General features: G+C 41.6%; 1 protein-coding gene across 2 annotated transcripts; it reads left to right on the forward strand.

The window, feature by feature from the left end:
* On the forward strand, positions 1-26870 carry LOC132380133 (hepatic and glial cell adhesion molecule-like). Of its 2 annotated transcripts, XM_059948748.1 has the most exons (8): positions 1-208; positions 6730-6864; positions 13073-13205; positions 14127-14285; positions 19849-20202; positions 20670-20930; positions 22238-22318; positions 26423-26870. In XM_059948748.1, the coding sequence occupies exons 4-8, from the start codon at positions 14210-14212 to the stop codon at positions 26533-26535; spliced, it is 885 nt and encodes a 294-aa protein (XP_059804731.1). In that variant the 5' UTR covers positions 1-208; positions 6730-6864; positions 13073-13205; positions 14127-14209; the 3' UTR covers positions 26536-26870. The 2 variants fall into 2 exon arrangements, with proteins under 2 accessions (XP_059804731.1, XP_059804738.1); XM_059948755.1 differs by lacking the exons at positions 1-208; positions 6730-6864 and adding an exon at positions 11898-12000.

Genomic DNA, 26870 nt, shown 5'->3' on the forward strand with positions numbered 1-26870 from the left:
CGTTCAGTATGTGCCAGGCTGAAGTCTCAATCACTGTCATGGCAGACACACCAATACTTTGGAATTCAACATTCCAATAACTTGCTCTCCGGATCCTGCACAGCCAGGCATATCTTCAGCAGATGGAAAGACCACCCACTTCAGCCAGGAAACTGGATCAGTGGATCCTCTCGCATTGATTTCAAATCACTTATGCAAAGGAGTTAAAGTAAGTGTCTGTATTTTAGTTGCTTTTTGTATCGGTAACTTTAATGATTTTGTTTATTCAATCATTTTATCTTGTAATGTCTGACAAATACTTTAGTTAATTGTTAAAAGTTTTGGATAATTTGTGAATGTCAGAAACAAAAAGAAAAAGATTCAGTTTATTGTCCGTAGTCAGTTGAGATTGGCAACATCTCCTCCACAATCTCCATCAGCACAGGTCACCACAAGTCTGTTTTCTTCTTCCCCTGCTCTACTGTGAGGCTAAGCACAGCTCCCATGCCATATTCAGGTTTGCTGATGACACACTCCACTGTCGTAGCCCAATTCAAAGGTGGTAACAAATCAGCATATAGGAGGGAGAATGAAAACCTGGCTGAGTGGTGCCAGAACAACAACTTCTAATTCAATGTCAGCAAGTCAAAGGAGCTGATTATTAACTTCAGGAGGAGGAAACCAGACATCCATGAGTCAGTCCTCATAGGAAGACCAGAGGGCGAGAGGGTCAGCAACTTTAAATGCCTCAGTGTTGTCACTTCGGAGGGCCTGTCCTAGTCCCAGCATGTAAGTGCAATTACAAATGAAGCACGGCAGTACCTCTGCTTCCTTAGGAGTTTGCAAAAATTCAAAATGACATTTAGAACTTTGACAACCTTCTATAAAAGTGTGGTGGAAATTATATTGGGGAATAAACAATGCCCTTGAACCGAAAATCCTACAAAAAGTAGTGGATATGGCCCAGATAATCAGGCATAAAATCCTCTCCACCATTGTCACAGGAAAGCAGCATCCATTAACAAGGACCCCCACCACCCAGGACATGCTCTCTTCTTGCTGCTGCAATCAGGAAGATGGTACAGGAGCCTCAGGACTCACAGCACCAGGTTCAGGAGCAGTTATTAACCCTCAACCATCATACTCTTGAACTACAGGGAATAACTTCATTTGCCTCATTATTGCAATGATCCCACAAGCTGTAGACTCACTTTTAAGGACACCATCTCATGTTCTCATTATTTACTGCTTATTTATTTATTATTTCTTTCTTTTTGGATTTGCACAGTCTGCCATCTTTTACACGTTGGTTGAACACCATGTTGGTGCGGTCTTTCATTGATTCTATTATTGTTATTATTCCATCATGGATTTATTGAGTACGCCCACAAGAAAATGAATCTTAGTGTTGTAGTCAGAGACATTTATATACTTTGATGATAAATTTACTTTGAACTTCAAACAGCTTTGACAGGCAATTAACAGCTAACTAAATTGGGGGCTGTTGGTAATCTCTGTATGTTAGGTAATATCATAGTTCCAGAGATCAGAGGCTTTGAGTGAAAGAACTAGGCATGGAAATATCATCCGTGCTGGGTTCTGGGCAGGCCTCTCCTCTCATTCTGCTCTGCAATGTTCGCAACCTGGAAGTCGAGATGGATTGCCAGTGGCTGAAGTCAGGGCGAGACAAGCTGATTTGTGTTCTTCTGCGCCTGACCCAGTGTGAGGTGAGGAACTGCTACGTACTTGTTCTTGCAGAAATATGGCTCAATGACAACCTTCCATGTACCATCAATCTCCAGGCCATGCCACCCAGAGACCTGTGCCAATATTATTTTTCATGACTGTATATACTATCATAACCACATGTGCAGTGCATGACTGTATGTACTGTGTTTTTCACCTTGGCCCCGGAGGAACACTGTTTCATTTAGCTGTACTGGTGAACGACAATTAAGCTTGAACTTGCGCAGTGCTTGATCTTCCTCACCTCATGTCAGCATTTACACATTGAAGGCCTTGCCTTGACTCAAGGCCTAACCCTGAGGTTGGAGACATGTCTCCTGCAAATTCTCATTAGGCAATGTGAATAAGCCAAATAGCAATCTAAGCTCAATATCAGTGCCAACTATCCAATGCAAAACATGGACCTTCAGACTCTGAAAGGACCAAGAAAATCCTGGAAACATTTCAGCAGATCAGGCAGGCTCAATGGAATGGAAACACAGTCAATGATTTAGGTTGCAGATTGTTCATGACAGATGCTCCTTCCGCAGATGAAGTCATAGAGCACTAAACCACTGAAACAGGCCATTTGGCCCATCTAGCCTTTGCCAAACTATTAATCCACCTAGTCCCATCGATCTGCATCTGAACTATAGCTACATGGACCATAGAAACTCCAGTACTCAGTACCTTGATTTATGAAAGCTAATGTGACAATAGCGCTCTTTACAATCTACCCATGATGCCACGTTTAGGAAATTATGGATCTTTATTCCCAGATCCCTCTGTTTTATCACACTCGGCAGTATTCTACTCTTCACTGTGTGGGCCCTACCCTGATTCATTCTCCCAAAGTGCAACACCTGTTGGAATTGGTTGTTTTTTTTATACATCTTATAAAATATTGGTTGAATTAATGCTAGGCAAAAATCGTTGTTTTAATCATAGTTTCTTTTTTACTGTCAGCTTGTATCTTTAACAAACTCATGTATTTTTCACAGTATGTGGTGGTTTGACCCCACTTACTGGCAGAAGGTACTATAGCAGTTACATAATGATTTGACACATTTTCACTTTGTAATTGACGGCTTTGTATCACCGTTCTTTTGTTTGCTTAGTATCTGTCCTTTGTTTAAACTTCAAAATAAACAATCATGAGGAATCAGAGTTTCTTCCCATTCTAGAACTCCTGAAAGATCCAAGTGATCAAGAATCCGACTAAGATCCGACACACTTCACACTCGTCTGCATGAAATTCCAACTGCCATTTTTCCACCTGTTTTTCCAGCTGGTCATGATCTCACTGCAAGCCTTGATGGCCTTCCTCGCTGACCACTACACCCACAACCTTGGTATCATCCGTAAATTTGCTGATCCTGTCCACTACATTATCATTCGGATCGTTGATATAGATGGACCCAACACCGATGCTTGTGGCACACCACGTGTCATGGGCCTCTAGTCAGAGAGGCAACCATCTACTATGCTCTCTGACTTCTCCCACAAAGCCAATGCCTTATTCAATTTACTACCTCATCCTGAATGCTGAGCGACTGAACCTTCTTGCTCACACTCCCAGAATCAAGTTTAATATCACTGGTACATAGCTTGAAATTTGTTGTTTTGTGGCAGAAGTACATTGCAATACTTAATAATAAAACTATAAATTATAATAAGTATATATAACTATAAAATTAAATTTAATGTCCAAAAAGAGAGAAATAAAATACTGAGGAAGTTTTCATAGATCCATTGCTCATTCAGAAATCTCATGGTGGAGCGAAGAAGCTGTTCCTGAAATGTTGGTTGTGTGCCTTCAGGGTCCTGTTCCTCCTCCTTGATGGAAGCAATGAGAAGAGGGCATATTCTGGCTGTTGGGGTCTTTACTGACAGATGCTGCGCTTTTGAGGCATCATCTTTTGAAGGTTCCTCGATGCTGGGGAGGCTAGTGCCCATGATGTACAACTTTCTGGAGCTTTCTCCAATTCTGTGCAGTGGCCCCTCCATACCAGACAACATTTGCGAGGGTCTGTGGTGACATACCAATTCCGCTCAACCTCCTAACAAAATATAGCTATTGTTGTGCCTTCTTTGTAATTGCATCAAAATATTGGGCCCAGGATAGATCCTCAGAGATGTTGACTCCCACACTTGAAATTGTGCTCCCTTTGCATTTCTGATTCCTCAATGAGAACTGGCTTGTACTCCCGTAACTTCCCCTCCTTGGCGTCCACAATCAATTCTTTGCTTCACTGATTTTGAGTGCAAGGTTGTTGCTACAACACCACATAGCCAGCTGGTCTCTATGCCCCCTCATCACTGTCTGGAATTTTGCCAACCATAATTATGTCATTGCAAATTTAAAGATGGTGTTTGCCTCGCCACACAATTGTGGGTGCATAGAGAGTACAGCAGTGGGCTAAGCACACATCCCTGATGTGCACCATTGTTGATTGTCAGCACTGACTATATTCTCCTTCTGAGGAAGTCAAGGATCCAGTTGTAGAGGGAAGTACAAAGGCTGATGTTTTGCTGCTTGTCAATCAGAACTGAGGATATGAGGAGCTGAATGCTGAGCTGTAGTCGATGAATAGCAGCCTTATGTAGGTATTGTTGTTGTCCAGGTTATCCAAGGCTGAATAGGGAGCCAGTGAGATTGCATCTACTGTAGACCAAATGTTCAGCAGGCAAATTGCAGCAAGTGCAGGCTCTTGCTTAGGCAGTAGTTGAGTGTAACCTTGACCAGCCCCTGAACTCACTTCATCACAGTAGATGTGAATGCCACTGGGTGATATTTATTGAGGCAGCTCATCCTGCTCTCCTTGGGCACTGCCACCCTTTTGAAGCTGGAGGGAACCTCCGATTGCAGCAGTGAGAGATTGAAGATTTTAAGCGGGACCCTGTCAAAGTCCATTTAGACACCATTCATTGCCTTCCCTTCATCAACTGTTCTGCTAACATTCTCAAAAACACTAAAAGATTGGATAGACATGACTTTCCATGCACAGAGACATATTGTCTAGCCCTAGTCAGTCCCTGTCTATCCAAATACCTGTATATCTCATCCCATAGAGCATCTTCCAATAATTTACCTAGTACTGATGTCAGGCTCATCAGCCTCTAACTTGCCAGCTTATTTTTAGAGCTTTTCTTCAACAATGGAACAACAGTAGCTATCCTCCAATCCTCCAGCACCTCACCCATTGCTTCAGACACTTGAAATATTTCTGCTAGCGTCCCTGCAGTTTCTGCACTAGCCTCCCACAGGGTCTGAGGGGACACTTTGACAGGCTCCAGGAATTTATCCACCCTCATTTGCCTCAGTACAGCCAGCACCTCCTCCTTTGTATTCTGCATGTGGTACATGAGCTCACTGCTGCTTTGCCTCACTTCTATGGACTCTGAATCCGTCTCCTGAATAAATTCTTTTTCAGCCCAGTGCATAGATGACCATTCTGATCTTCAAGAGGACCAATTTTGTCCCTTGCTAACCTTTTGCTCTAAATATATCTGTAGAAGCCCTGGGGATTTTCCTTCACCTTGTCTGCTAGAGCAAGCTCATGCCTTCTTTTAGTCCTCCTGATTTCCCTTTTTAGTGTCACCGTGCATTGCTTCTCCTCCTCAAGAAGCTCACTTTTTCCATCCTGTCTTTTGCTGTCATGTACTTCCTTCTTCTTAAGCAGGGTCTCAATATCTCTCTCAAACCAAGATTCCCTAAACCTGTTATCCTTGCCTTTTATTCTGACAGACACATACAAGCATTGACTAGAGACTGGGGTCTGCATCTGTTGTGATATAATGATGGTCAAGCAGGAGGCTCAACAAATGAGTAGTTAAACTATGTTAAAAAAATTGACGTTAATGAAACAGGAGCTTACATAAACAATACATCACTGGAGAATATGTGTCATCCGAGCAACGCTGCTATAGATAACCCAATAAGTGCAAGGGAGAATTAAATTCTGATGATCTATAATGATCACGAACGTGGCCAAAACAAGGGCAAGGTTGGGAATGGAGCACTTGTGGTTAAGGAGTGGGACAGGTACCTTTAGTGCATTGTGCAGTATGTATTAGCTGGTTTGACAGGGCCTCTGAGAAGCTATCCAGAGAGTCAGCCATTTCTTTGAGTGTTTGTTTTAAGAACATTTTGAAAGGAGCAACAATTTATATTCTGTCTGGGTCGCCTCCAACCTGATGGGATAATTATCAATTTCCCCTTCTGGTAAATAAAATTCCCTTCCTTCCTCCCTCTTCTTCTATTCCCTATTCTGTCCTCTTAACTCTTCTCACCTGCCTATCACCTCCCTTTGGGTCCCCTCCTCCTTCTCTTTTTCCTATGGTCCACTCTCCTATCAGATTCTTTCCTCTCCAGCCCTTTATCTTTCCAACCTATTTGTCTTCACCCACACCCCACCATTTTATTCTGGCATTTTCTTTCTTCCCATTCAATCCTGAACAAGGGTTTCGGCCTGAAACATCAACTGCTTAATCACTTCCATAGATACTGTCTGACCTGCTGAGATCCTCCAGCATTTTGTGCTGTGTGACATTTTGAAAGGATTTGCAATAGAAACTTTGTGCCAAGGTCAATTTAAAAGATGGAGAAAGCATACAGAAATAGTGATTGTAGCGCAAAATCTCCTGATTATGTGCATCATTATTTAGTAATGTTCAAATATTCAAGCAAGATCAAACTTAAAATTAGTCACCTCAGTGCAGTTGTCAGAGTATAAAAAGAGTACATGGCCGAGGGGAATACATGATTCAATGTCAGCTCGATTCATAAAGCAGTCTAAGAGAAAGGTGGCACATCAGTTCTCACTACACCAAGTTGCTCAAGTTTTGAAGACATTGGGCAAGTTAAAGTTCATTTTGCATATACTGGATAATTCGTCTCAATATCTAATGGGATTAACTTGTCATTAAAGATTCCAATCCTAAATTAATCTGATCAATTTATATTGACCTTGTTTGTTTCAGCATATTTATAATCATTTAGCAGTTAATGTTCTTCTCCGACAGCTTCTCCCCAACACCAATCTGCACCTCCAAGAAGGCAAAGTGAACAACATTACATGCAGGCTCCCCTTCAAGTTGTACAACATTCCAACTCAGAAATACACCATTGTTCCAGAAGGACTGCAATAATTCAAGCAGGTAACTCACTGATTCAGCAGAAACTGATTTTCCCAGAGAGTGGTGAGTCTGTGGAATCCTCTGCCCAATGAAGCAGTGGAGTAAATATATTTAAGACAAGGTTGGATAGATTTATGTATAGTAGGGGAATTAAAGATTATGGGGAAAAGGCGGGTAGGTGGAGATGAAGTCCATGGCCAGTGAAGCCATGATCTTATTGAATGGCAGAGCATGCTTGGCAGGTTGGATAGCCTATCCCTGCTCCTATTTCTTATGTTCTGATTAAAACCAGTACTTTCAATGGACGTTAAAATTGGCCATTTAATTAACTGGCAGCTAAGTAGATACTGTAAATCTCCCTTCCATGTGTTTGTTTTTCCAGCCATTCTGCTTCTCTGAACATCAACAACACCGTAAAACAAAGGGGCAGAATTAGGCCATTTGGTCCATTGGTGGAGTCTGCTCCACCAATCAACTCTGGGTGATTTATTACCCAATCAACCTTGTTCCCCAGCCATCTCCCAGCATCCTTATTAATCAAGAACCTCGCAACCTTCACTTTAAGTATATCAAATAATTTGCTCTCCACAGCCATCTGTGGCAATGAGAAATTCCTCCTCATCTCTGTTCTAAAGGGATGTCCTCCCTTCCAGAACCATGATAGGATTCACCTTGTCTCACCCACCATTGTAACAGGATTCATATTCAACGTGTCATCCCTGGAACCACCGATGAGATGCCACCATCCCTATCTCTCTCTCTCTCTCTCTCTCTCTCTCTCTCTCTCTCTCTCTCTCTCTCTCTCTCTCTCTCTCTCTCTCTCTCTCTCTCTCTCTCTCTCTCCTCTCTCTCTCTCTCTCTCTCTCTCACTCTCACTCTCTCTCTCTCTCTCACTCTCACTCTCACTCTCACTCTCTCTCTCTCTCTCTCACTCTCACTCTCTCTCTCTCTCTCTCTCTCTCTCTCACTCTCACTCTCACTCTCACTCTCTCTCACTCTCTCTCTCTCTCTCTCTCTCTCTCTCTCACAAATGCCACTGAATATTTCCAGGATTTTTGTTTCAAGTTTACTCTTCCAACATATGCAGCATCTGGCTTTTGCCTGACTGCACTTTGTAATTGGAATTATATAAAATCAATTTCATTCAGTAAATTCTGAAAGGAGATAACAATCATTTCAGTTATTAATTTGCAATAGCCACTCCTGTTCTGTTTTCATATGCCCTGCTGCTGAAGAATGACAACAAACAATCTTGGTCTTGAACAAAAGAATGAAACACTTCTCCTTTACAATCACCACATAAGAGTTTCAAGCATGCAAGAAAATAAATCAGAGATATTTTCTTAATCATTATTTCTTTGCATGTCACATAGCTTGGGTATATAAGCTATTAATTCATCTGTTTTATTCAGAATATAAGCATATGAGCAGTGAGATGGCACAGGAAAGGTTTTATTTTGTTGCTAATCCTTAATAGCTGTTTCATTGTAGCCAGAATCGCAGTCAGGACAGTGGAATGTTTCTCCTGCAAGATGTATGAAGTCAAAGAATGTGATACCTCTATCTAAGAAAGAAACAAGGGAAAATGCTGGAAACTATAGACCACTGAGTCTCATGTCATTTGTAGGGAAATTGCTGGAGAAAATTCTTAATGATGGGACATATGAGCGTTTGGAAACCCATGGCCTAATTAGAGAGAGACAGCATGGTTTTGTGTTGGGCAAATCATGTCTTACCAACTTGACTGAGTTTTTCGAGAGTAAAAGTAGAGCAGTATTCTACTTGATGTTCTCCACATGGAATTTAGTAAGGCTTTTGACAAAGTCCATCATGGGAGGCTAATCCAGAAGATTAGGATGCATGGATTCCACAGGAAAATGGCTGCTTGGATTCAGAACTGACTTGCCATAGTAGATAGAGGGTAGTGGTCAAAGGTACTTATTCGAACTGGAGGTCTGTAATTAGTGGTGTTCTACGGGGATCTGTGCGAGGACCTTTGCTATTTGTGATGTATATCAATGACCTGGATGAAAAAGTAGATAGGTGGGTTAATAATTTTGTGGATGATTGGTGGAGTTGTGGATAGTGTAGGAATCTGGCAAATTATACAATGCAATGTAGATCAGTTGCAGATATGATCAGAGGAATAGCAGATGGAGTTTAACCCAGATAAATGTGAGGTGTTTGTTGGACAAATGCCAGGAGATAATACACTGTTAATGGCAAGACCATTGACAATGTGCTGAGCAGAGAGATCTTGGGTTCAGGTTCAAAGCTCCTTGATAGTGGCTACACAGGTCGATAAGGTGGTTAAGAAGGCTTGTGGATTGCTTGTTTTTATTAGTCAAGGCATTGAGTTCAAAAGTCAGGAAGTTCTGTTGCAACTTTATTAAAGCCTGGTTAGGCCACATCTGGAGTATTGCATACATTTCTGGTCACCCCACTATAGGACGGATGCTGAGGCTGTGGAGAGGGTGAAGGGAGATCACATTGAGGTTTATAAGACTGAGAGGCATAGACAGAGCAGACAGCCAGTATCTGTTTCCCAGGGTAGAAATGTCTAATACAGAGGGTATGCATTGAAGGTGAGAGGGGGTAGGTTCAAAGGGGATTTGAGAGGTGTTTTTTACTCAGAGAGTTGTGGGTGCCTGCAATGCACTGCCCGGTATGGTAGTAGAGGGAAATATATTATTGGCTTTTGGATGTTTAGAAAGGCACCTGAAAATGAGTTAAATGGAGGGATATGGATATTGTGTAGGTAGGAGGGGTTAGCCTTTGAGGTTTTTTTGACTTTCTTTTTACTGGTTCAGCACAACCTGTTCCTTTGCTCTAGTGTTATCTGTTCAGTCATGTTCTCCCTAATGACTACCAGTGAAGGAGGCTGTCAGTGCGGTGTAATCAGAATCAGCAAAGTTTAACTTTTCTGGAGGTGGTCACACCCAAGGTAAGGCTTCAGATAGATGAGTGGCCACCAGGGAAGTACAAAGTCAGTCAGGGTTCCCCTTTGGCCAGTCACCTCTCTTCAGCTATTGTCGAGGGGATGTTCTATCAGGGGCTTGTATTATTAGTCATGTGATGGCTCTGAGGCTCAGAGGGAAAGGGTGCAGTCAGATACAGCACTGGAGATAGGAGACTCCAACATGAGGGAGGCAGACAGGAGATTCTATGACTGCAGAATAGACACCAGTATGGTGTGTTCAAGTGCAACCCTGTTCTTGAAACAGGTTGCACTCGAAATGAGGGAAATTTTCTTTGCTAATGCTACACAAATGGATTAATTACATTAACGGCGGGGGGGGGGGGGGGATTCTGATGCAAATTCTAAGATAAAACAGCAGCGATTGATTGCAAATTTCTTAATTGGGGCACAGTAAAGGCAAGGAAAGGAATACAGAGTTAAGCTGCATTTATTACAGTGCTCGAGGTTTAATGGGTAAGACGGAGGAACTGGATTGGCTCTGAGGACTGAGTTGTTACAGAATCTTGGCTGAGAGAAAGGCAGGCCTGACAGCTCACTACACCAGGTTTCAGATGTTACAGGCGTGAGAGGGGTACAGGTAAGCGAGGAGGGGTGTTGTCTTTTTTATAAAGAATGAAGACATTAAAGAAGACATTCTTGGGGAATTTTTGAGAACATGTGAGAATGAGGAGTGACATTATAGAAATGTTTAAAATTATGAGAGGCATAGATAAGTTGAAGTTGTTTTTCCCAGCATAGGGTAGTCCAAAGCATGGGGGCAGACATAGAGTGAAAGGGAGAAAGATTTAAACGGGACTTGAGGGGCATTTTTTACAGAGTGGTGAGAAACTGGAACGAGCTGCCAGAGGATGTAGTTGAGACAGGTCCAACAATAGCATTTAAGATAGGTATAAGGAGGGGCAAGGTTTAGAGACATGAAGATATAATAGGTCCTAGCCCTGTAATTATACAGAGCATTTTGCAGCCTTGCAAAGTCCCATTTTAGAAGCAATGTATTAGCTTTATGTTCTAGCCATTGATAAAGCGTAGAAAAACAGCAACAAATTCTGCACAGCTAGACGCCACAAAATAAAAGTTAGACATTCTACTGAAGTTGTAGTTTGATAGGTATTTTGTTAAGAACTTAAGTTTTATTTAGTTGAGAGTTCTAAGATGATAGTCTGCTAAATTTTTATCCATACAGCTATGCAAAACTCTTCTCAGCCTCTGCGTGCTTCTGATTTACGTATCTTTTAGTTATTTTTAATCTTTTGTTTCCTGCACAAATATCTACCCTTTAATCATTTTCTAATTTGAGCCCAGTACCATTTTGTAGATTGTTTCATGCCTGCTTCTGAATAGGGCAAGTAGTTCTGCAGATCTTTCTACAGATTACATACTGCAGTAAAAAGATTGAGAAAGATGTTTGGCCAATCAGATGAGCTAAGTTAGTGACAAAAGGCTGTTATATAAAAGACAAACACAGACTTGGGAGTAAAGCGCTAGAGTAAACACAAAAATAAATATTTGAACTAAATTGATTTTTTCCTGAATGAGCAGACTGGTTGCCACTGATACCAGTACTAGCCCTTCTGGGAAGCATAATTTATAGTGACTTAGGTGAAAAGACGGTGTAATATTTGCGCCTGGCCAATGATGTGCACACTGCATCCTCAGAGATGAACTGCGAGGCTGATGCAATGACTGTGCTCTTCATTATTTGCTAATAGATTCATGTATTTTTATTAAATTTATTTAGTTTAAGATTTAGAAGGAACTCTACCAGCCAGCAACCTATCAAAGGCATTCCAGGGACATGGTGTTAGCTTAAAATCCCTGAGGTGTACTCACCATTCTGAGCCCAAATGATATCTACCAGATATAGAGGCTCGACTTGCTCAGTCTGAACAGGAAACAAACATTGGACAATCGCCACATTATAGCCCCATAGTATGTTATATTAGTGATAGCCACCAACACTTTTTATACTAATAGCAGCCGCAGGAAATGCATCAGCTAAGTTGATTCAAATAGTGAGCAACTGTTTTTTAAAAATATTGCTGCTGCTTCTATTTCTACATTCTTCAGCTGTTAATGTCAGGCTGCGCTAGTTCTGGAACTACAATTACTTTGCACTGCAAGATGTGAAGTAGCTTCCAATAGGGATGGAACTTTAAATCCGTGTCTGTCAACATCAGGTAAACACAAGATTTTGAAATTTTGGTTTCTTGTAACTCAGAGTCTGATAATTCGGAAGATTGACTTTTATAATCAATATATAACTTTAAAAAACTATTGTCAAAATATCATTCAAAATTTATCACAAAATCATCAACTTTTCTTTGTTTAGATATCCCAATGTTTGATTAACTGAGAATGCTTGCCCCTAGAAATTACCTCTCTCGTACAATGTAAAATTGATATAACAACATGAAATGAGAAAACTACTGATACCCTTTAAGATATTTCTTAGACTTTCTGCAATCTATCCTATTTATGAAACTTCCTCGCTAATTTAGCAAAGGGAAAACTTTATTACTAATAATCTCAAACTCCTCTTTCCTTCAATTAAAACTAAAAATAAATGTGCTAATACTTTCGTCTCTTTAGCTCTTGATCATATGTTTTGGTTGAGGGAGGAAATTATTCCAATAGCATTATGTTTAATTGGAGATGTTTAATACATATGAATTTTGTGTACCCATTAAATCTATCTCAATCTCATAAAGTAACTTACCAAAAATAATCAACTTCCGCTTCATTCCCTTTATTTTAGTTTTGCAGATTAAATGCTGAATATCTGTCAAGGACAGTTACTTACAACTTGCCTCTGGAATTCGGTTTCTTTGTCCTTGATTAAACCAAAGCTGAAATAGGACATGGCACTCAAAATTACTTCATGGAGCAATGTGTTTTCATCTAAATTTCAACAATTTGTTGAAACCCAGTAGAGCTATTGTCAATATCTTTTGAAGCCTAGCATGCGAGGATAAATTAGCAGCAATTATGACCGCAGTAAATCGCTCAATGTGTAGTTAATGTCATGTTAACAGCTTTGACCTTGGCAGTATTATCAGAAATTTGCAGGCTCTTGCTATTTTCCTCCACCATCCTCTCCCAATCTTCACCTTTTCCCACTGACCTATACTTCATTTGTTGTATATGTAATTAAGTGCTCAGATCTTTGTAAAGTTCTAAAAACACATGAAAATAAATGTTTCTGTATATTTCATGCAAATTTTCAACTGAACATCCCACATTGGAAATCAGCTCTGGATATTTATGATTTGGTTTTGAGATCGGCTTCAGTTAGATTAAAGACGTTCAATTCACAGTCAGGAGCTTCCCCCAACTTCCATTGTGTGAACACTTGGGCCCAAGTTCCATTCATCATTACTTTAAGGTAATGTTCTATTTCTAAGCCCCTTTGCTTCATAGTTTCTTCCTAACTTTTTATAAGTAAAAGCCCAACTTTCCTAATTTTTTCAAGCTGATTTATGAAATGTGTTTTTGAGATAAATGCCAATTGTCTGGTATGAGATGAACTGTTTGAAGTTCTGGTATTCTTACTTAAGAAAGAATATACGAGGGGTGAATGCGTCAAATATTCATCCATTTATGGTGAATGGAGAATATGAGAGATCTAATATATTAGGTTTATTTCTACTGGAATTTAAAAGAATGGAATCATGGAAAGAAAATCTCACTGAAGTGTAAGCAATTCTCACAGGGTTCAGCTGGATGCATTTGCCCCCTATTTTATTTTATTGAGAACAGTGTGGAATAGGCCCTTGCGGCCCTTCAAGCAGTGCAACCCGGCAATCCCCCAATTTAATCTGAGCCTAATCACGGGCCAGTCTACAATGATCAATTAACCTACCAACCGGTACGTCTTTGGAATGTGGGAGGAAAATAGAGCACCCGGAGGAAAACCATGCTGTCATGGGGGGAATGTAGAAACTCCTTACAGTCAGCGCAGGAATTGAAGTTGGGTCGCTGGTACTGCAAAGCGCTGAACTAACCACTACACTACTGTGCTATTTGAGGTCATAATCTCAAGATCTGAGGCAAGAGATGAGATGATGAAAAAGTTCTTCATGCACAGAATGGTGAACCTGAGGAATTCTATACCACAGAACATTCTAGAAGTCATTGAATTTACTTCAGAACGAGATAGACAGATTTGTAAAATCAAGGGGCATCAAGGAAGTAGAGAGAGAAAGCAACAATATGATATTGAGGCAGATGATTAACCATGATCTTGTGAAGTATACTGGAGTAATTTCAGAAGCTGAACGGCCTATTCCTGCTCCTATTTTTCCAGGTTTCTATGATTGCAGAACAAGAAAGACAGAGGTAAACATTCAATGAACTAACAACAAGAAGACCCAGTGGACCAAGAGATAGATGTCTAAACTCTCTAAATGCATTTTGAGTATCAGATGTTCATCATTCATGATTAAAATGTGGAGCTTTATTCCAGGTAATAATTTATGACATTAGAAACACAGAAACGTAGAAAACATACAGCACAATACAGACCTTTTGGACCACACAGTTGTGCTGAACATGTCCCTACCTAAGAAATTACTAAGCTTACCTATAGTCATCTATTTTTCTAAGCTCCATGTACCTATCCAAAAGTCTCTTAAAAGACCCTATCGTATCCGCCTCCACCTCCATTGCTGGCAGCTCATTCCATGCACTCACCACTCTCTGAGTAAAAAACTTACCCTGACATCTCCTCTGTACCTACTCCCCAGCACCTTAAACCTGTGTCCTCTTGTGACAACAATTTCAGCCGTAGGGAAAAGCCTCTGACTATCCACACGATCAATGCCTCTCATCATCTTATACACCTCTATCAGGTCACCTCTCATCCTCCATTGCTCCAAGGAGAAAAGGCAGAGTATACTCAACCTATTCTCATAAGGCTCCCCAATCCAGGCAACATCCTTGTAAATCTCCTCTGCACCCTTTCTATGGCTTCCAAATCTTTCCTGAGTGAGGCGACCAGAACTGAGCACAGTACTCCAAGTGGGGTCTGATCAGGGTCCTTTTTATTTGCAACATTACTTCTTGGCACTTAAATTTAATTCCATGATTGATGAAGGCCAATACGCTGTATGCCTTCTTAACCACTGAGTCAACCTGTGCAGCTGCTTTGAGCGTCCTATGGACTCGGACCCCAAGATCCCTCTGATCCTCCACACTGCCAAGAGTCTTACCATTAATACTATATTCTGCCATAACATTTGACCTACCAAAATGAACCACCTCACACTTATCTGGGTTGAACTCCATCGTCCACTTCTCAGCCCAGTTTTGCATCCTATCAATGTTCCACTGTGACAGCCCTCCACACTACCCACAACACCTCCAACCTTTGTGTCATCAGCAAACTTACTAACCCATCCTCCCACTTACTCATCTGGATCATTTATAAAAATCACGAAGAGTAGAGATCCTAGAACAGATCCCTGAGGCACCCCACTGGTCACTGACCTCCATACAGAATATGACCCATCTACAACCACTCTTTGCCTTCTGTGGGCAAGCCAGTTCTGGATCCACAAAACAACATCCCCTTGGATCCCATGCCTCTTTACTTTCTAAATAAGCCTTGAATGGGGTACCTTATCAAATGCCTTGCTGAACCCGTATACACTACATCTACTGCTCTTCCTTCATCAGTGTGTTTAGTCACATCCTCAAAAAAAATTCAATCAGGCTTGTAACTCACAACCTGCCCTTGACAAAGTCATACCTACTGCTCTCAATCAAATTATACCTCTCCAAATCTTCATAAATCCTGCCTCTCAGGATCTTCTCCATCAATTACCAACCACTGAAGTAAGTCTCACTGGTCTACAAATTCCTGGGCCATCTCTACTCCCTTTTTTGAATAAAGGAACAACATTCACAACCCTTCAATCCTCCGGAACCTCTCCTGTCCCCATTGATGATGCAAAGATCATTGCCAGGGACTCAGAAATCTCTTCCCTCGCCTCCCACAGTAAACCTGGGGTACATCTCATCTGTCCCGGCGAATTATCCAACTTGATGCTTTCCAAAACCCCCAGCACATCTTCTTTCTTAATATCTACATGCTCAAGCTGTTCAGTATGCTGAAAGTCATCACTACAATTTTCAAGGTCCTTTTCCGTAGTAAATACTGAAGTAAAGTATTCATTAAGTACCTCTGCTATTTCCTTCGGTTCCATACACGCTTTCCCACTGTCACACTTGATAGGTCCTATTCTTTCACCTCTTATCCTTTTGCTCTTCACTTACTTGTCGAATGCCTTGGGGTTTTCCTTAATCCTGCCCACCAAGGCCTTCCCATGGCCCCCTCTGGCTCTCCTAATTTCCTTCTTAAGCTCTTTCCTATTAGCCTTATAATCTTCTAGACCTTGAACATTAGCCAGCTCTCTGAAACTTTTATAAGCTTTTCTTTTCTTCTTGACTAGATCTATTACAGCCTTAGTACACCACGGTTCCTGTACCTTACCATAACTTCAGTGTCTCATTGGAACTTACCTATGCAGAACTCCACACAAATATCCCCTGAGTATTTACCACATTTCTTCTGTACTTTTGTTTGAGAACATCTGTTTCAAATTTAAGCCTCCAATTTCCTGTCTGATAGCATCATAGTTCCCCTTACTCCAATTAACTGCTTTTCTAACTTGTCTATTCCTATCTCTCTCCAATGCTATTGCAAAGGAGACAGAATTATGATCACTATCTCCAAAATGCTCTCCCAATGAGAGATCTGACAACTGACCAGGTTCATTTCCCAATACCAAATCAAGTGCAGCCTTTCCTCTTGTAGGGTTATCTACACATTGTATCAAGAAACCTTCCTGAACAGACCTAACAAACACCACCCCATCTAAACCCCTTGCTCCTGGGAGATGCCAATCAATATCTGGGAAATTAAAATCACCCTTCACGACAACTCGTGAAGTTTGCCTTTCCAGGATCTGTTTCCCTATCTGCTCCTCAATATCCCTGTCACTATTGGGCGGCCTATAAAAAACACCCAGTAAAGTTACTGACCCCTTCCTGTTCCTAACCTCCACCCACGCAGACTCCATAGACAATCCCTCCATGACATCCACCTTTTCTGCAGTCGTGACACTATCTCTGATCAACAGTGCTGCGCCCCCACCTCTTTTACCTCCCTCCCTGTCCTTTCTGAAACATCTAAACCCCAGCACTTGAAGTAACCATTCCGGTTCCTGAGTCATTCAATTCTCTTCAATTCAAGTCACCACATCATATCTCCAAGTACTCATCCATGCTCTAAGCTCATCTGCTTTGTTCACAACACTGCTTGTGTTAAAATAGACACATCTCAAACCTTCAGACTGAGCACGTCCCAGTTCAGTTCCCACCCCCCAACGATTCCAGTTTAAACTCTCCCCACAAGCCTTAGCAAACCTCCCCACCAGGATCTTGATCCCCTGGGATTCAACCAGTGCAACCCATCCTTTTTGTACACGTCACACCTGCCCCGAAAGAGGTCCCAATGATCTAGAAATCTGAATCCCTGCCCCCTGCTCCAATCCCTCAGCCATGCATTTATCCTCCACCTCACCCTATTCCTATTCTCACTTTCACGTGGCACAGACAGTAATCCCAAGATTACTACCTTTGCGGTCCGCTTCTCAACTTCCTTCCTAACTCCCTGTAGTCTTTTTTCAGGACTTCTTCCCTTTTCCTACCTATGCCATTGGTACCAATATGTAGAATGACCTCTGGCTGTTCTCCCTCCCACCGCAGGATATCTTGGATGCGATCAGAAGCATCTTGGACCCTGGCACCTGGGAGGCAAACTACCATCTGTGTTTCTTTCCTGTTTCCACAGAATCACCTGTCTGACTCCCTAACCAATTCCTCTATCACTACTGCCTTCCTCTTCCCTTCCCTACCCTTCTGAGCCATAGGGCTAGACTCTGTGCCAGAGGCACGGCCACTGCCTCTTCCCCCAGGTAGGCTGTTCCCCTCCCAACAGTACTCAAACAGGAGTACTTATTGTCAAGGGGTACAGCCACAGGAGTACTCGCTAGTAACTGACTCTTCCCCTTCCCTCTCCTGACTGTGACCCACTTGTCTGTCTTCCATGGCCCAGCTGTGACCAACGCCTATCACTCCTCTCTATCACCTCCTCGCTCTCCCTGACTAGGCGAAGGTCATCGAGCTGCATCTCCAGTTCCCTAACTCGGTCCCTCAGGAGCTGCAGCTCGACACATCAGTTATTGACATCGGTAGTTAGAAAGTTATTGGAATCGATCCTCAAGGATGAGGTTATGAAATACCTCGAGGTGCATGACAAGATAGGCCCAAGCCAGCATGGTTTCATGAAGGGAAGGTCCTGCCTCACCAACCTATTGGAATTTTTTGAGGTAATCTCAAATAAGATTGACAAGGGAGAGACTGTGGATGTTGTGTATTTGGATTTTCAAAAGGCCTTTGATAAGGTGCTGCATAAGAGGCTGCTTAATAAAATGAGAGCCCATAGAATTACAGGAAAGATATTGGAATGGGTGGAGCATTGGCTGATAGGCAGAAAGCAAAGGGTGTGAATAAAGGGATCCTATTCTGGTTGGATGCCAGCTACTAGTGGTGTTCGGCAGGGGTCGGTGTTGGGGCCACTTCTTTTTATACTGTATATCGATGATGTAGATTACGGATTAAATGGTTTCATGGCTAAGTTTGCGGATGACACCAAGGTAGGTGGAGGAGCAGGAAGTTTTGAAAAAACAGAAAGATTACAGAGAGACTTGCTCAGTTTAGGAGAGTGGGCAAAGAAATAGCAGATTAGATACAATGTTGAGAAATATACAATTGTACATTTTGGAAGAAGAAATAATCAGACAGATTGTTATTTAGATGGGGAGAAAATTCAATAATCGGATGTGCAAAGGGACTTGGGGGTCCTCGTGCAGGATACCCTAAAGGTTAACCACCAGGTTGGATCGGCAGTAAGGAAAGCGAATGCTATGTTGGCATTCATTTCAAGAGGAATAGTGTATAAGAGTAAGGAGGTGTTGATGAGGCTCTATGGGGCACTAGTGAGACCTCATTTGAAAATCTGTGTGCAGTTTTGGGCCCCCTATCTTAGAAGGGATATACTGATGTTGGAGAGAGTTCAGAGAAGATTTACGAGGATGATTCCTGGAATGCAAGGACTAACATATGAGGAGCGTTTGTCAGCTCTTGGACTGTATCCATTAGAGTATAAAAGAATGAGAGGGGATTTAATAGAAACATATCCAATATTGAAAGGGTTGGACAGAGTGGATGTGGAAAGGCTGTTTCCCTTGGTGGGTGAGTCCAGGACAAGAGGTCACAGTCTTAGAATTAGAGGGTACCCATTTAAAACAGAGATGAGGAGAATTTTTTTTAGCCAGAGGGTTGTGGATTTATGGAATTCGTTGCCACATACAGCCGTGGAGGCCCGATCATTGAAGGTGTTTAAGGAGGAGATTGATAGGTATCTAGTTAGACAGGGTATCTAGGGATATGGGGAAAAAGCCGGAAATTGAAACTAGATGGGAGAATACTTTAGCTCATGGTGGAGTGGTGGAGCAGACTCGATGGGCTGAATGGCCTACTTCTGCTCCTTTATCTTGTGATCTTGTGACACACCTGGTGCAGATATGGCCATCCGGGACCCCCATACATCTGACACCGAGCACAAAAAACTGGCCTCGCACACATATTACCTGCTTTCCGCAATTAACACAGTTAAATCTAACTCGCCTCATCCTGTTGCCGCCTAAGCCCATTGAGCCAAAGCCCTAGCACTCTGCTGCCTGCTGAATACAGCGGTCTTCTTTTTAAACCTTTTGCGCTTTACTGACTGACGTCTTGCGCTTGCACAGTCTTACCTTTCTTTTACCCTGAGTAGTAAAAAATTCCCTTTGCTCCAAAAAATCAGCCATTCACTCACAGCCTTCTTGCTCTGAATCAGATAATGGAATACTTCAGCACAAGTTATAAACAATCAGTGTATTTATGGCTTTTCCTTTTTCCAGTTTGCCACCTCTTTACGGTTTGTGGAGGAATGTCACTGGCCTCTTCCAGCAGCACCACTGAAGTTGCGGTAGGAGAGAAAATCCTGTTTTCCGTAAATCTCCATGAGGAAGATAACTATATGGTACAACTATCTGGTCCACAAGACATTTCTATTGGAACATGGACATTTAACAAGGCAGTGATATCACAGGACATACACCCCAAGTATAAAGACAGAGTCCAATGGAATATGAATGGTTCTCTGACATTGGATAATGTTCAGATCAATGACAGTGGAAAATATACAATAGAAATCAACTTCCTCAGTCACGATACAAACATTGTTGAAAAAGATTTTAACTTGTTTGTGTTTGGTAAGTCCTGATTTGTGTCTACTCATTTATTCAGTACTCATATTAAAATTAGATTCAAACCTGAAGTAAAGAGCCAGCCCGTGGTATACAGTTCAGTCAATTAATGTCAATAGTAAGCAAGCACAATTCACTACTTCACTTTGATGAATTACCAATTCTCCAGCTTCCTGTTTTCATCATGAACCTTTGCTGTGCAATCGTAATGCATTTGTATGGTTTTCCTTTTAACAAGAATGGACCATTTTGTTTTACACAAGGAAGTTCACATTGTTCGAACTAACATGGAGCATATATTACTCAGTTACAATTATTAATAAGTAGCATTATTGTTATTTTAATTCACATAAAGCAGCCTATTAAATTTGCATATATAAAGGAATTTCTGATCCTGGAAGTAACAAACAAAGTATGTTTATTTAAGCAAACAAATGGATTCCTTGTCCATAGTAGTGTCCTCTCTGTTTTAGAACCAGTTTCTCAGCCAACTGTGACAGTTGTTGATAATTGTTCAACTCCAAGCATCACCCTGAGCTGTCTGGTCTCCTCCGGAACTGATGTCACATTTCACTGGAGAAAGCAGCATGGAGCCAATGATGATATATTCAATGGATCAGAACTAGTGATCAATAGAGGTACTGATGGAGAACAGCCTACGTATATCTGTCTAGCAGAGAACACAGTCAGTAATGCAAGCAGTGAGCCAGTGAAGACCAAGAAATGTAGTAAAGGTGAGAAATGTGTCAACACAAAATATTTATTAAAAGACTTCTGGTTAAGATGGTGCTGAGCTGTAGTCCCTGTTGATGTTGTGGCTTAAACTTTTCTTATGCTCATTTCTGATGGGTTTTGACAACAGAGAAGGAGGGTTAAAGGTCAGGTTATGTTTTAGGGACAGGAAGGTAGGGAAATTAGAGGTCATGCAAGAATCTAGGCCTCCACTTCACACTTCACAAGGCCAGTAATGTGGATGTCCATGGTCAAATATCAGGCCAGCAGACCAGCGGAGAAGAGGGCTGGTGGCCCCTCCAGTTCAGCAAGTCATCAGCATGTTCCAGGACAGGAGTTCTGCGTGGGCAGGAGGCACAAGGGTCGGTGTCCCCCAGGGTAGGCAAGTTGTTGAGTCTGGAGTTTGAGGCCTAGTGTTTAGGGTCTTATCATTGGCGAGTCCTGTCCTAATTCTGGGTCCTCACCCAGAGCCCTCATTTGCCATCATCGGTGTGTACTGCATTTCATACCAAAGGTTAAAACCCAGGGTCACTTGGATTTCTGGCCTGATTGCCAAGGCCTGCATCAACATGTCTCTGCAAGGTTGCTGTGGGATGGAAGTTCCATTGCTCTTGGAACAGATTGTCTGTTCTGAAGAACTGGAACATTGCAATGTCACTCCACTCTTTAAGAGGGATGGAGGCAAAATATAGGAAATTAAAGGCTAGATAGTCTGACTTCGGTGGTTGGTAAGACATTGGTTCATTATCAGGGATGAGGTTTTGGGGCACTTGGAGGCACATTTTAAAATAGGCCGAAGTGAGCATTGTTTCTTTAAAGGGGCATCTTGCCTGAGAAATCTGCTGAAATTCTTAGAGGAAATAATAGGCAGGATAGACAAAGGGATGTCAGCGGATGTTGTTCATTTGGATTTTCAGAAGCCTTTGACAAGGAGCCACTGCTGAAAAGATAAGAGCTCATGGTATTACAGGAAAGATAGCAGTACTGGAATCTTGACACCCACATGCTGAATTAGAGATAGGTTGTGTCTATGAACTTCATGGTTGATCAATTTCTTCCAACAATCGGTAGGTCAGATAACTTGAAACCTTTCCAAAGGAGGAAATATTTAAAATATCCAAGCTGCCTTTTAATAAATCAAAATACATTTGAAGGCTATAAAATCACTGTTGTATTACTCTATTTTAGTATTTGCAAAGCTATTGTAGACATTTCCCATTTGTCTATCTGTACCTCAAAGCGTCAATTAAACAACATTATTGTTTATGCAAGAATGTTGGGAGTTTCAAACTTTTCTTATTTATGACAGGTACTTTGCTGTGGATGATATCATTTGGTCTGATACCAGTGGCAGTTATTGCTTGGATTTTAATGAATTCTATAAAAATCGGTATGTGACCACATCTACTTAATCAAATTGTGTTTCAATCATATTTCTGAGACAGACCTTTGGGTGTTTGTGTTCTTTTGGCGAATTGAGAGATCTTTCAGAATTCCTCAGCTACGTAGTCCTCCAACTTCCATGGGTAGGGAAAGCAATTGTGTGTTATGTACTCAGATTCAGCATATCCCTTTCACTTGGAATTTGGAAACATTTTCTCAGAGAAATATTTCACAAATAGTCTTGGGGCTGTTAGAATAAATGTATTGAATCTCTTGTGACAACATAAAGGTATAGGAAAAATAATGAATTTTCAGAACTTTAGAGATTCTTATTAACAAATTGCAAACCAAGTATGACAATTTGGATTTGGGAATAAAGCTTAAAAGGTTTGAAGCTTTATTAATAGACTAAAACTATCGGGAATGATGGTGAGAGGGAGGTATACAGTATGTTAAATATGTGTCCAATTGTGTGTATTGCTTAAAAAACAAGTTGATCCCATAACAGAGTTTAAGTAATCCTTCCTGCTAGTTATTAGAAACATAGAAAACATACATCACAATACAGGCCCTTCGGCCCACAAATCTGTGCTGAACATGTCCCTACCTTAGAACTACTTAGGCTTTATCAATAGCCCTCTATTTTTCTAAGCTCCATGGAGCTATCCAGGAGTCCCTTAGAAGACCCTATCATTTCAGCTCCACCGCCACTGGCAGTCCAATCCAGGCACTCACCACTCTGCGTAAAAAACTTCCCCCTGACATCTCCTCTGTACCTACTTCCAAGCACCTTAAAACTATGCCCTCTTGTACTAGCCATTTCATCCCTGGGGAAAAGCCTCTGACTATCCATATAACCATATAACAATTACAGCACAGAAGCAGGCCATCTCAGCCCTTCTAGTCCGTGCCGAACGCTTACTCTCACCTAGTCCCACTGACCTGCACTCAGTCCATAACCCTCCATTCCTTTCCTGTCCATATACCTATCCAATTTTTTTTAAATGACAAAATCGAACCTGCCTCTACCACTTCTACTGAAAGCTCATTCCACACAGCTACCACTCTCTGAGTAAAAAAGTTCCTCCTCGTGTTACCCCTAAACTTTTTCCCCCTAACTCTCAACTAGTGTCCTCTTGTTTGAATCTTCCCTACTCTCAATGGAAAAAGCCTATCCACGTCAGCTCTATCTATCCCCCTCATAATTTTAAATGCCTCTATCAAGTCCCCCGTCAACCTTCTATGCACCAAAGAATAAAGACCTAACTTGTTCAACCTTTCTTTGTAACTTATGTGCTGAAATCCAGGTAACATTCTAGTAAATCTTCTCTGTATTCTCTATTTTGTTGACATCTTTCCTATAATTCGGTGACCAGAACTGTACACAATACTCCATATTTGGCCTCACCAATGCCTTGTACAATTTTAACATTATATCCCAACTCCTATACTCAATGCTCTGATTTATAAAGGCCAGCATACCAAAAGCTTTCTTCACCACCCTATCCACATGAGATTCCACCTTCAGGGAACTATGCACCATTATTCCTAGATCACTCTGTTCTACTGCATTCCTCAATGCCCTACCACTTACCATGTACGTCCTATTTTGATTAGTCCTACCAAAATGTAGCACCTCACACTTATCAACATTAAATTCCATCTTCCATCTTTCAGCCCACTCTCCTAACTGGCCTAAATCTCTCTGCAAGCTTTGAAAACCTTCTTCATTGTCCACAATGCCACCTATCTTAGTATCATCTGCATACTTACTAATCCAATTTACCACCCCATCATCCAGATCATTAATGTACATGACAAACAACATTGGACCCAGTACAGATCCCTGAGGCACACCACTAGTCACCGGCCTCCAACCTGACAAACAATTATCCACAACTACTCACTGGCATCTCCCATCCAGACACTGTTGAATCCATTTAACTACTTCAATATTAATACCTAATGATTGAACCTTCCTAACTAACCTTCCATGTGGAACTTTGTCAAAGGCCTTACTGAAGTCCATATAGACAACATCCACTGCTTTACCCTCGTCACCTTTTCTAATAACCTCTTCAAAATATTCAATAAAATTTGTCAGTCATGACCTTCCATGCACAAATCCATGTTGAATGTTTCTAATCAGACCCTGTCTATCCAGATAATTATATATACCATCTCTAAGAATACTTTCCATTAGTTTATCCACCACTGATGTCAAACTTACTGGTCGATAATTGCTATGTTTACTCTTAGAACCCTTTTTAAACACTGGAACCACATGAGCAATATGCCAGTCCTCTGACACCATCCCCTTTCTAATGACATTTGAAATATTTCTGTCGGAGCCCCTGCTATTTCTACACTAACTTGCCTCAAGGTCCTAGGGAATATCCTGTCAGGACCCAGAGACTTATCCACTTTTATATTCTATAAAAGTGCCAGTACTTCCTCCTCTTTAACCATCATAGTTTCTATAACTACCCTACTTGTTTCCTTTACCTTACACAATTCAATATCCTTCTCCTTAGTGAATACCGAAGAAAAGAAATTGTTCAAAATCTTCCCCATCTCTTTTGGCTCCACACATAGCTGTCCACTCTGATTCTCTAAGGGACCAATTTTATTCCTCACTATCCTTTCGCTATTAATATAACTGTAGAAACCCTTTGGATTAATTTTCACCTTACTTGCCAAAGCAAACTCACATCTTCTTTTAGCTTTTCTAATTTCTTTCTTAAGATTCTTTTTACATTCTTTATTTTCTTTGAGCACCTCATTTACTCCACGCTGCCTATATTTATTGTAGATCTCTCTCTTTTTCCGAACCAAGTTTCCAATATCCCTTGTAAACCATGGCTCTCACAAACAAACCTTTCCTTTCAACCTAATTGGAACATAAAGATTTTGTACCCTCAAAATGACCTCCATTTCTCTATTACATCCTTCCTACAAAACAACTTGTCCCAATCCACTCTTTCTAAGTCCTTTTGCATCTCCTCAAAGTTAGCCTTTCTCCAATTAAAAATCTCAACCCTGGGTCCAGACCTATCCTTCTCCATAATTATAATTGAAACTAATGACATTGTGATCACTGGGCCCGAAGTGCTCCCCAGCACATACTCTGTCACCTGACCTATCTTATTCCCTAACAGGAGATCCAACACTGCCCCTTCTCTAGTTGGTATGTCTATGTATTGCTGCAAAAAACTATCCTGCCACATTTTACAAATTCCAAACCATCCAGCCCTTTTACAGAATGGGCTTCCCAGTCTATGTGTGGAAAATTCAAATCTCCCACAATCACAACCTTACTACAGTATTTACTACAAATATCTGCTATATCCTCTGTCACTGCTGCCATCCTCTTCCTTTCCCTACCCATCTGAGCCACAGGGTCAGACTTTGTGCCAGAGGCACAACCACCATTGCTTCCTCCAGGAAGGCTGTCTCCCCAACAGTACTCGAGCAGGAATACTTATTGTTAAAGGGGACAGCCACTGGGGTACTCTCTAGTACCTGCTTCTTGCCCTTCCCTCTTCTGACAGTTACCCACGTCTCTGTCTCCTGTGGCCCTGGGGTGACTACCTGCCTACAGCTCCTCTCTATCACCTCCTCACTCTCCCTGACCAGATGAAGATTATTGAGCTGTATCTCCAGTTCCCTAACCCGGTCGCTAAGGAGCTGCAGTTCGATGCACCTGGTGCAGATGTGGTCATCCAGGTGGCTGGGCATCTCCTGTACCTCCCACATTTGACACAGAGCACAGAAAACCGGCCTCACACACATACTTTCTGTCTTTATTTTAAACAGATAAACCTACCTGGCCTTGACCCTTTATTGCCGAAGCCCCGTTGAGCAAAAGCCTTCCTACTCTGTCTCCCTCTACTCCATCGCCCGCTCCCCCGATGCCCATTCTGTAAATCTGTCTTCTTTTTAAACTCTTCCCACTGTTCTCACTGGCCGACCCCCACATGCTTGCGCAGTCATGCCCTGTTCAAAATGCTGAAGAAATAACCAACTATCCGTGCCCTCACTACAAATTTAACCGTTCAAGAGAAAGTCAAGATTTGTATCAATAAGAATTATATTTTTTTTCTGTTTGTAGGTAGAAAATCTCAGGAACTTAATGAAGAAACAGTCATCTTCACAAATGAACTAATTCAGCCTACATATATAACCACACTGAAACCGGCAGAAGTGGCTACTTTTGATTGTTAGGAAATCCAGAGGGTTCAGAATCTGGCGCACTGGGTGATGCTTCGTATTGGTTCACGTAGCGATTTCCCATGCTTTTAAACTCAACAGGGCTCCATTCCCAAACTCATTGGAGCTAAGTTCCCAGACTTCCTATAATCTCAGTTGGGCACATTCCCATCCTCCTTTAATAACCAGTGCCCATTCCTGTGCTCATTAAAGACAATTTGTGCCCCTGTTTCTGGTCTCCCTTCAAACTCTCTTGGGCCTCAACTCCACATTTCCTCTAAACTTAATGGGTTTTTGTCAGAATCAGAATCAGGTTTATTATCACCAGCATGTGTCATGAAATTTGTTAA

Source organism: Hypanus sabinus, chromosome 2 (genome assembly GCF_030144855.1).
Source record: "Hypanus sabinus isolate sHypSab1 chromosome 2, sHypSab1.hap1, whole genome shotgun sequence".
Classification (NCBI taxonomy): Eukaryota; Metazoa; Chordata; class Chondrichthyes; order Myliobatiformes; family Dasyatidae; genus Hypanus; species Hypanus sabinus.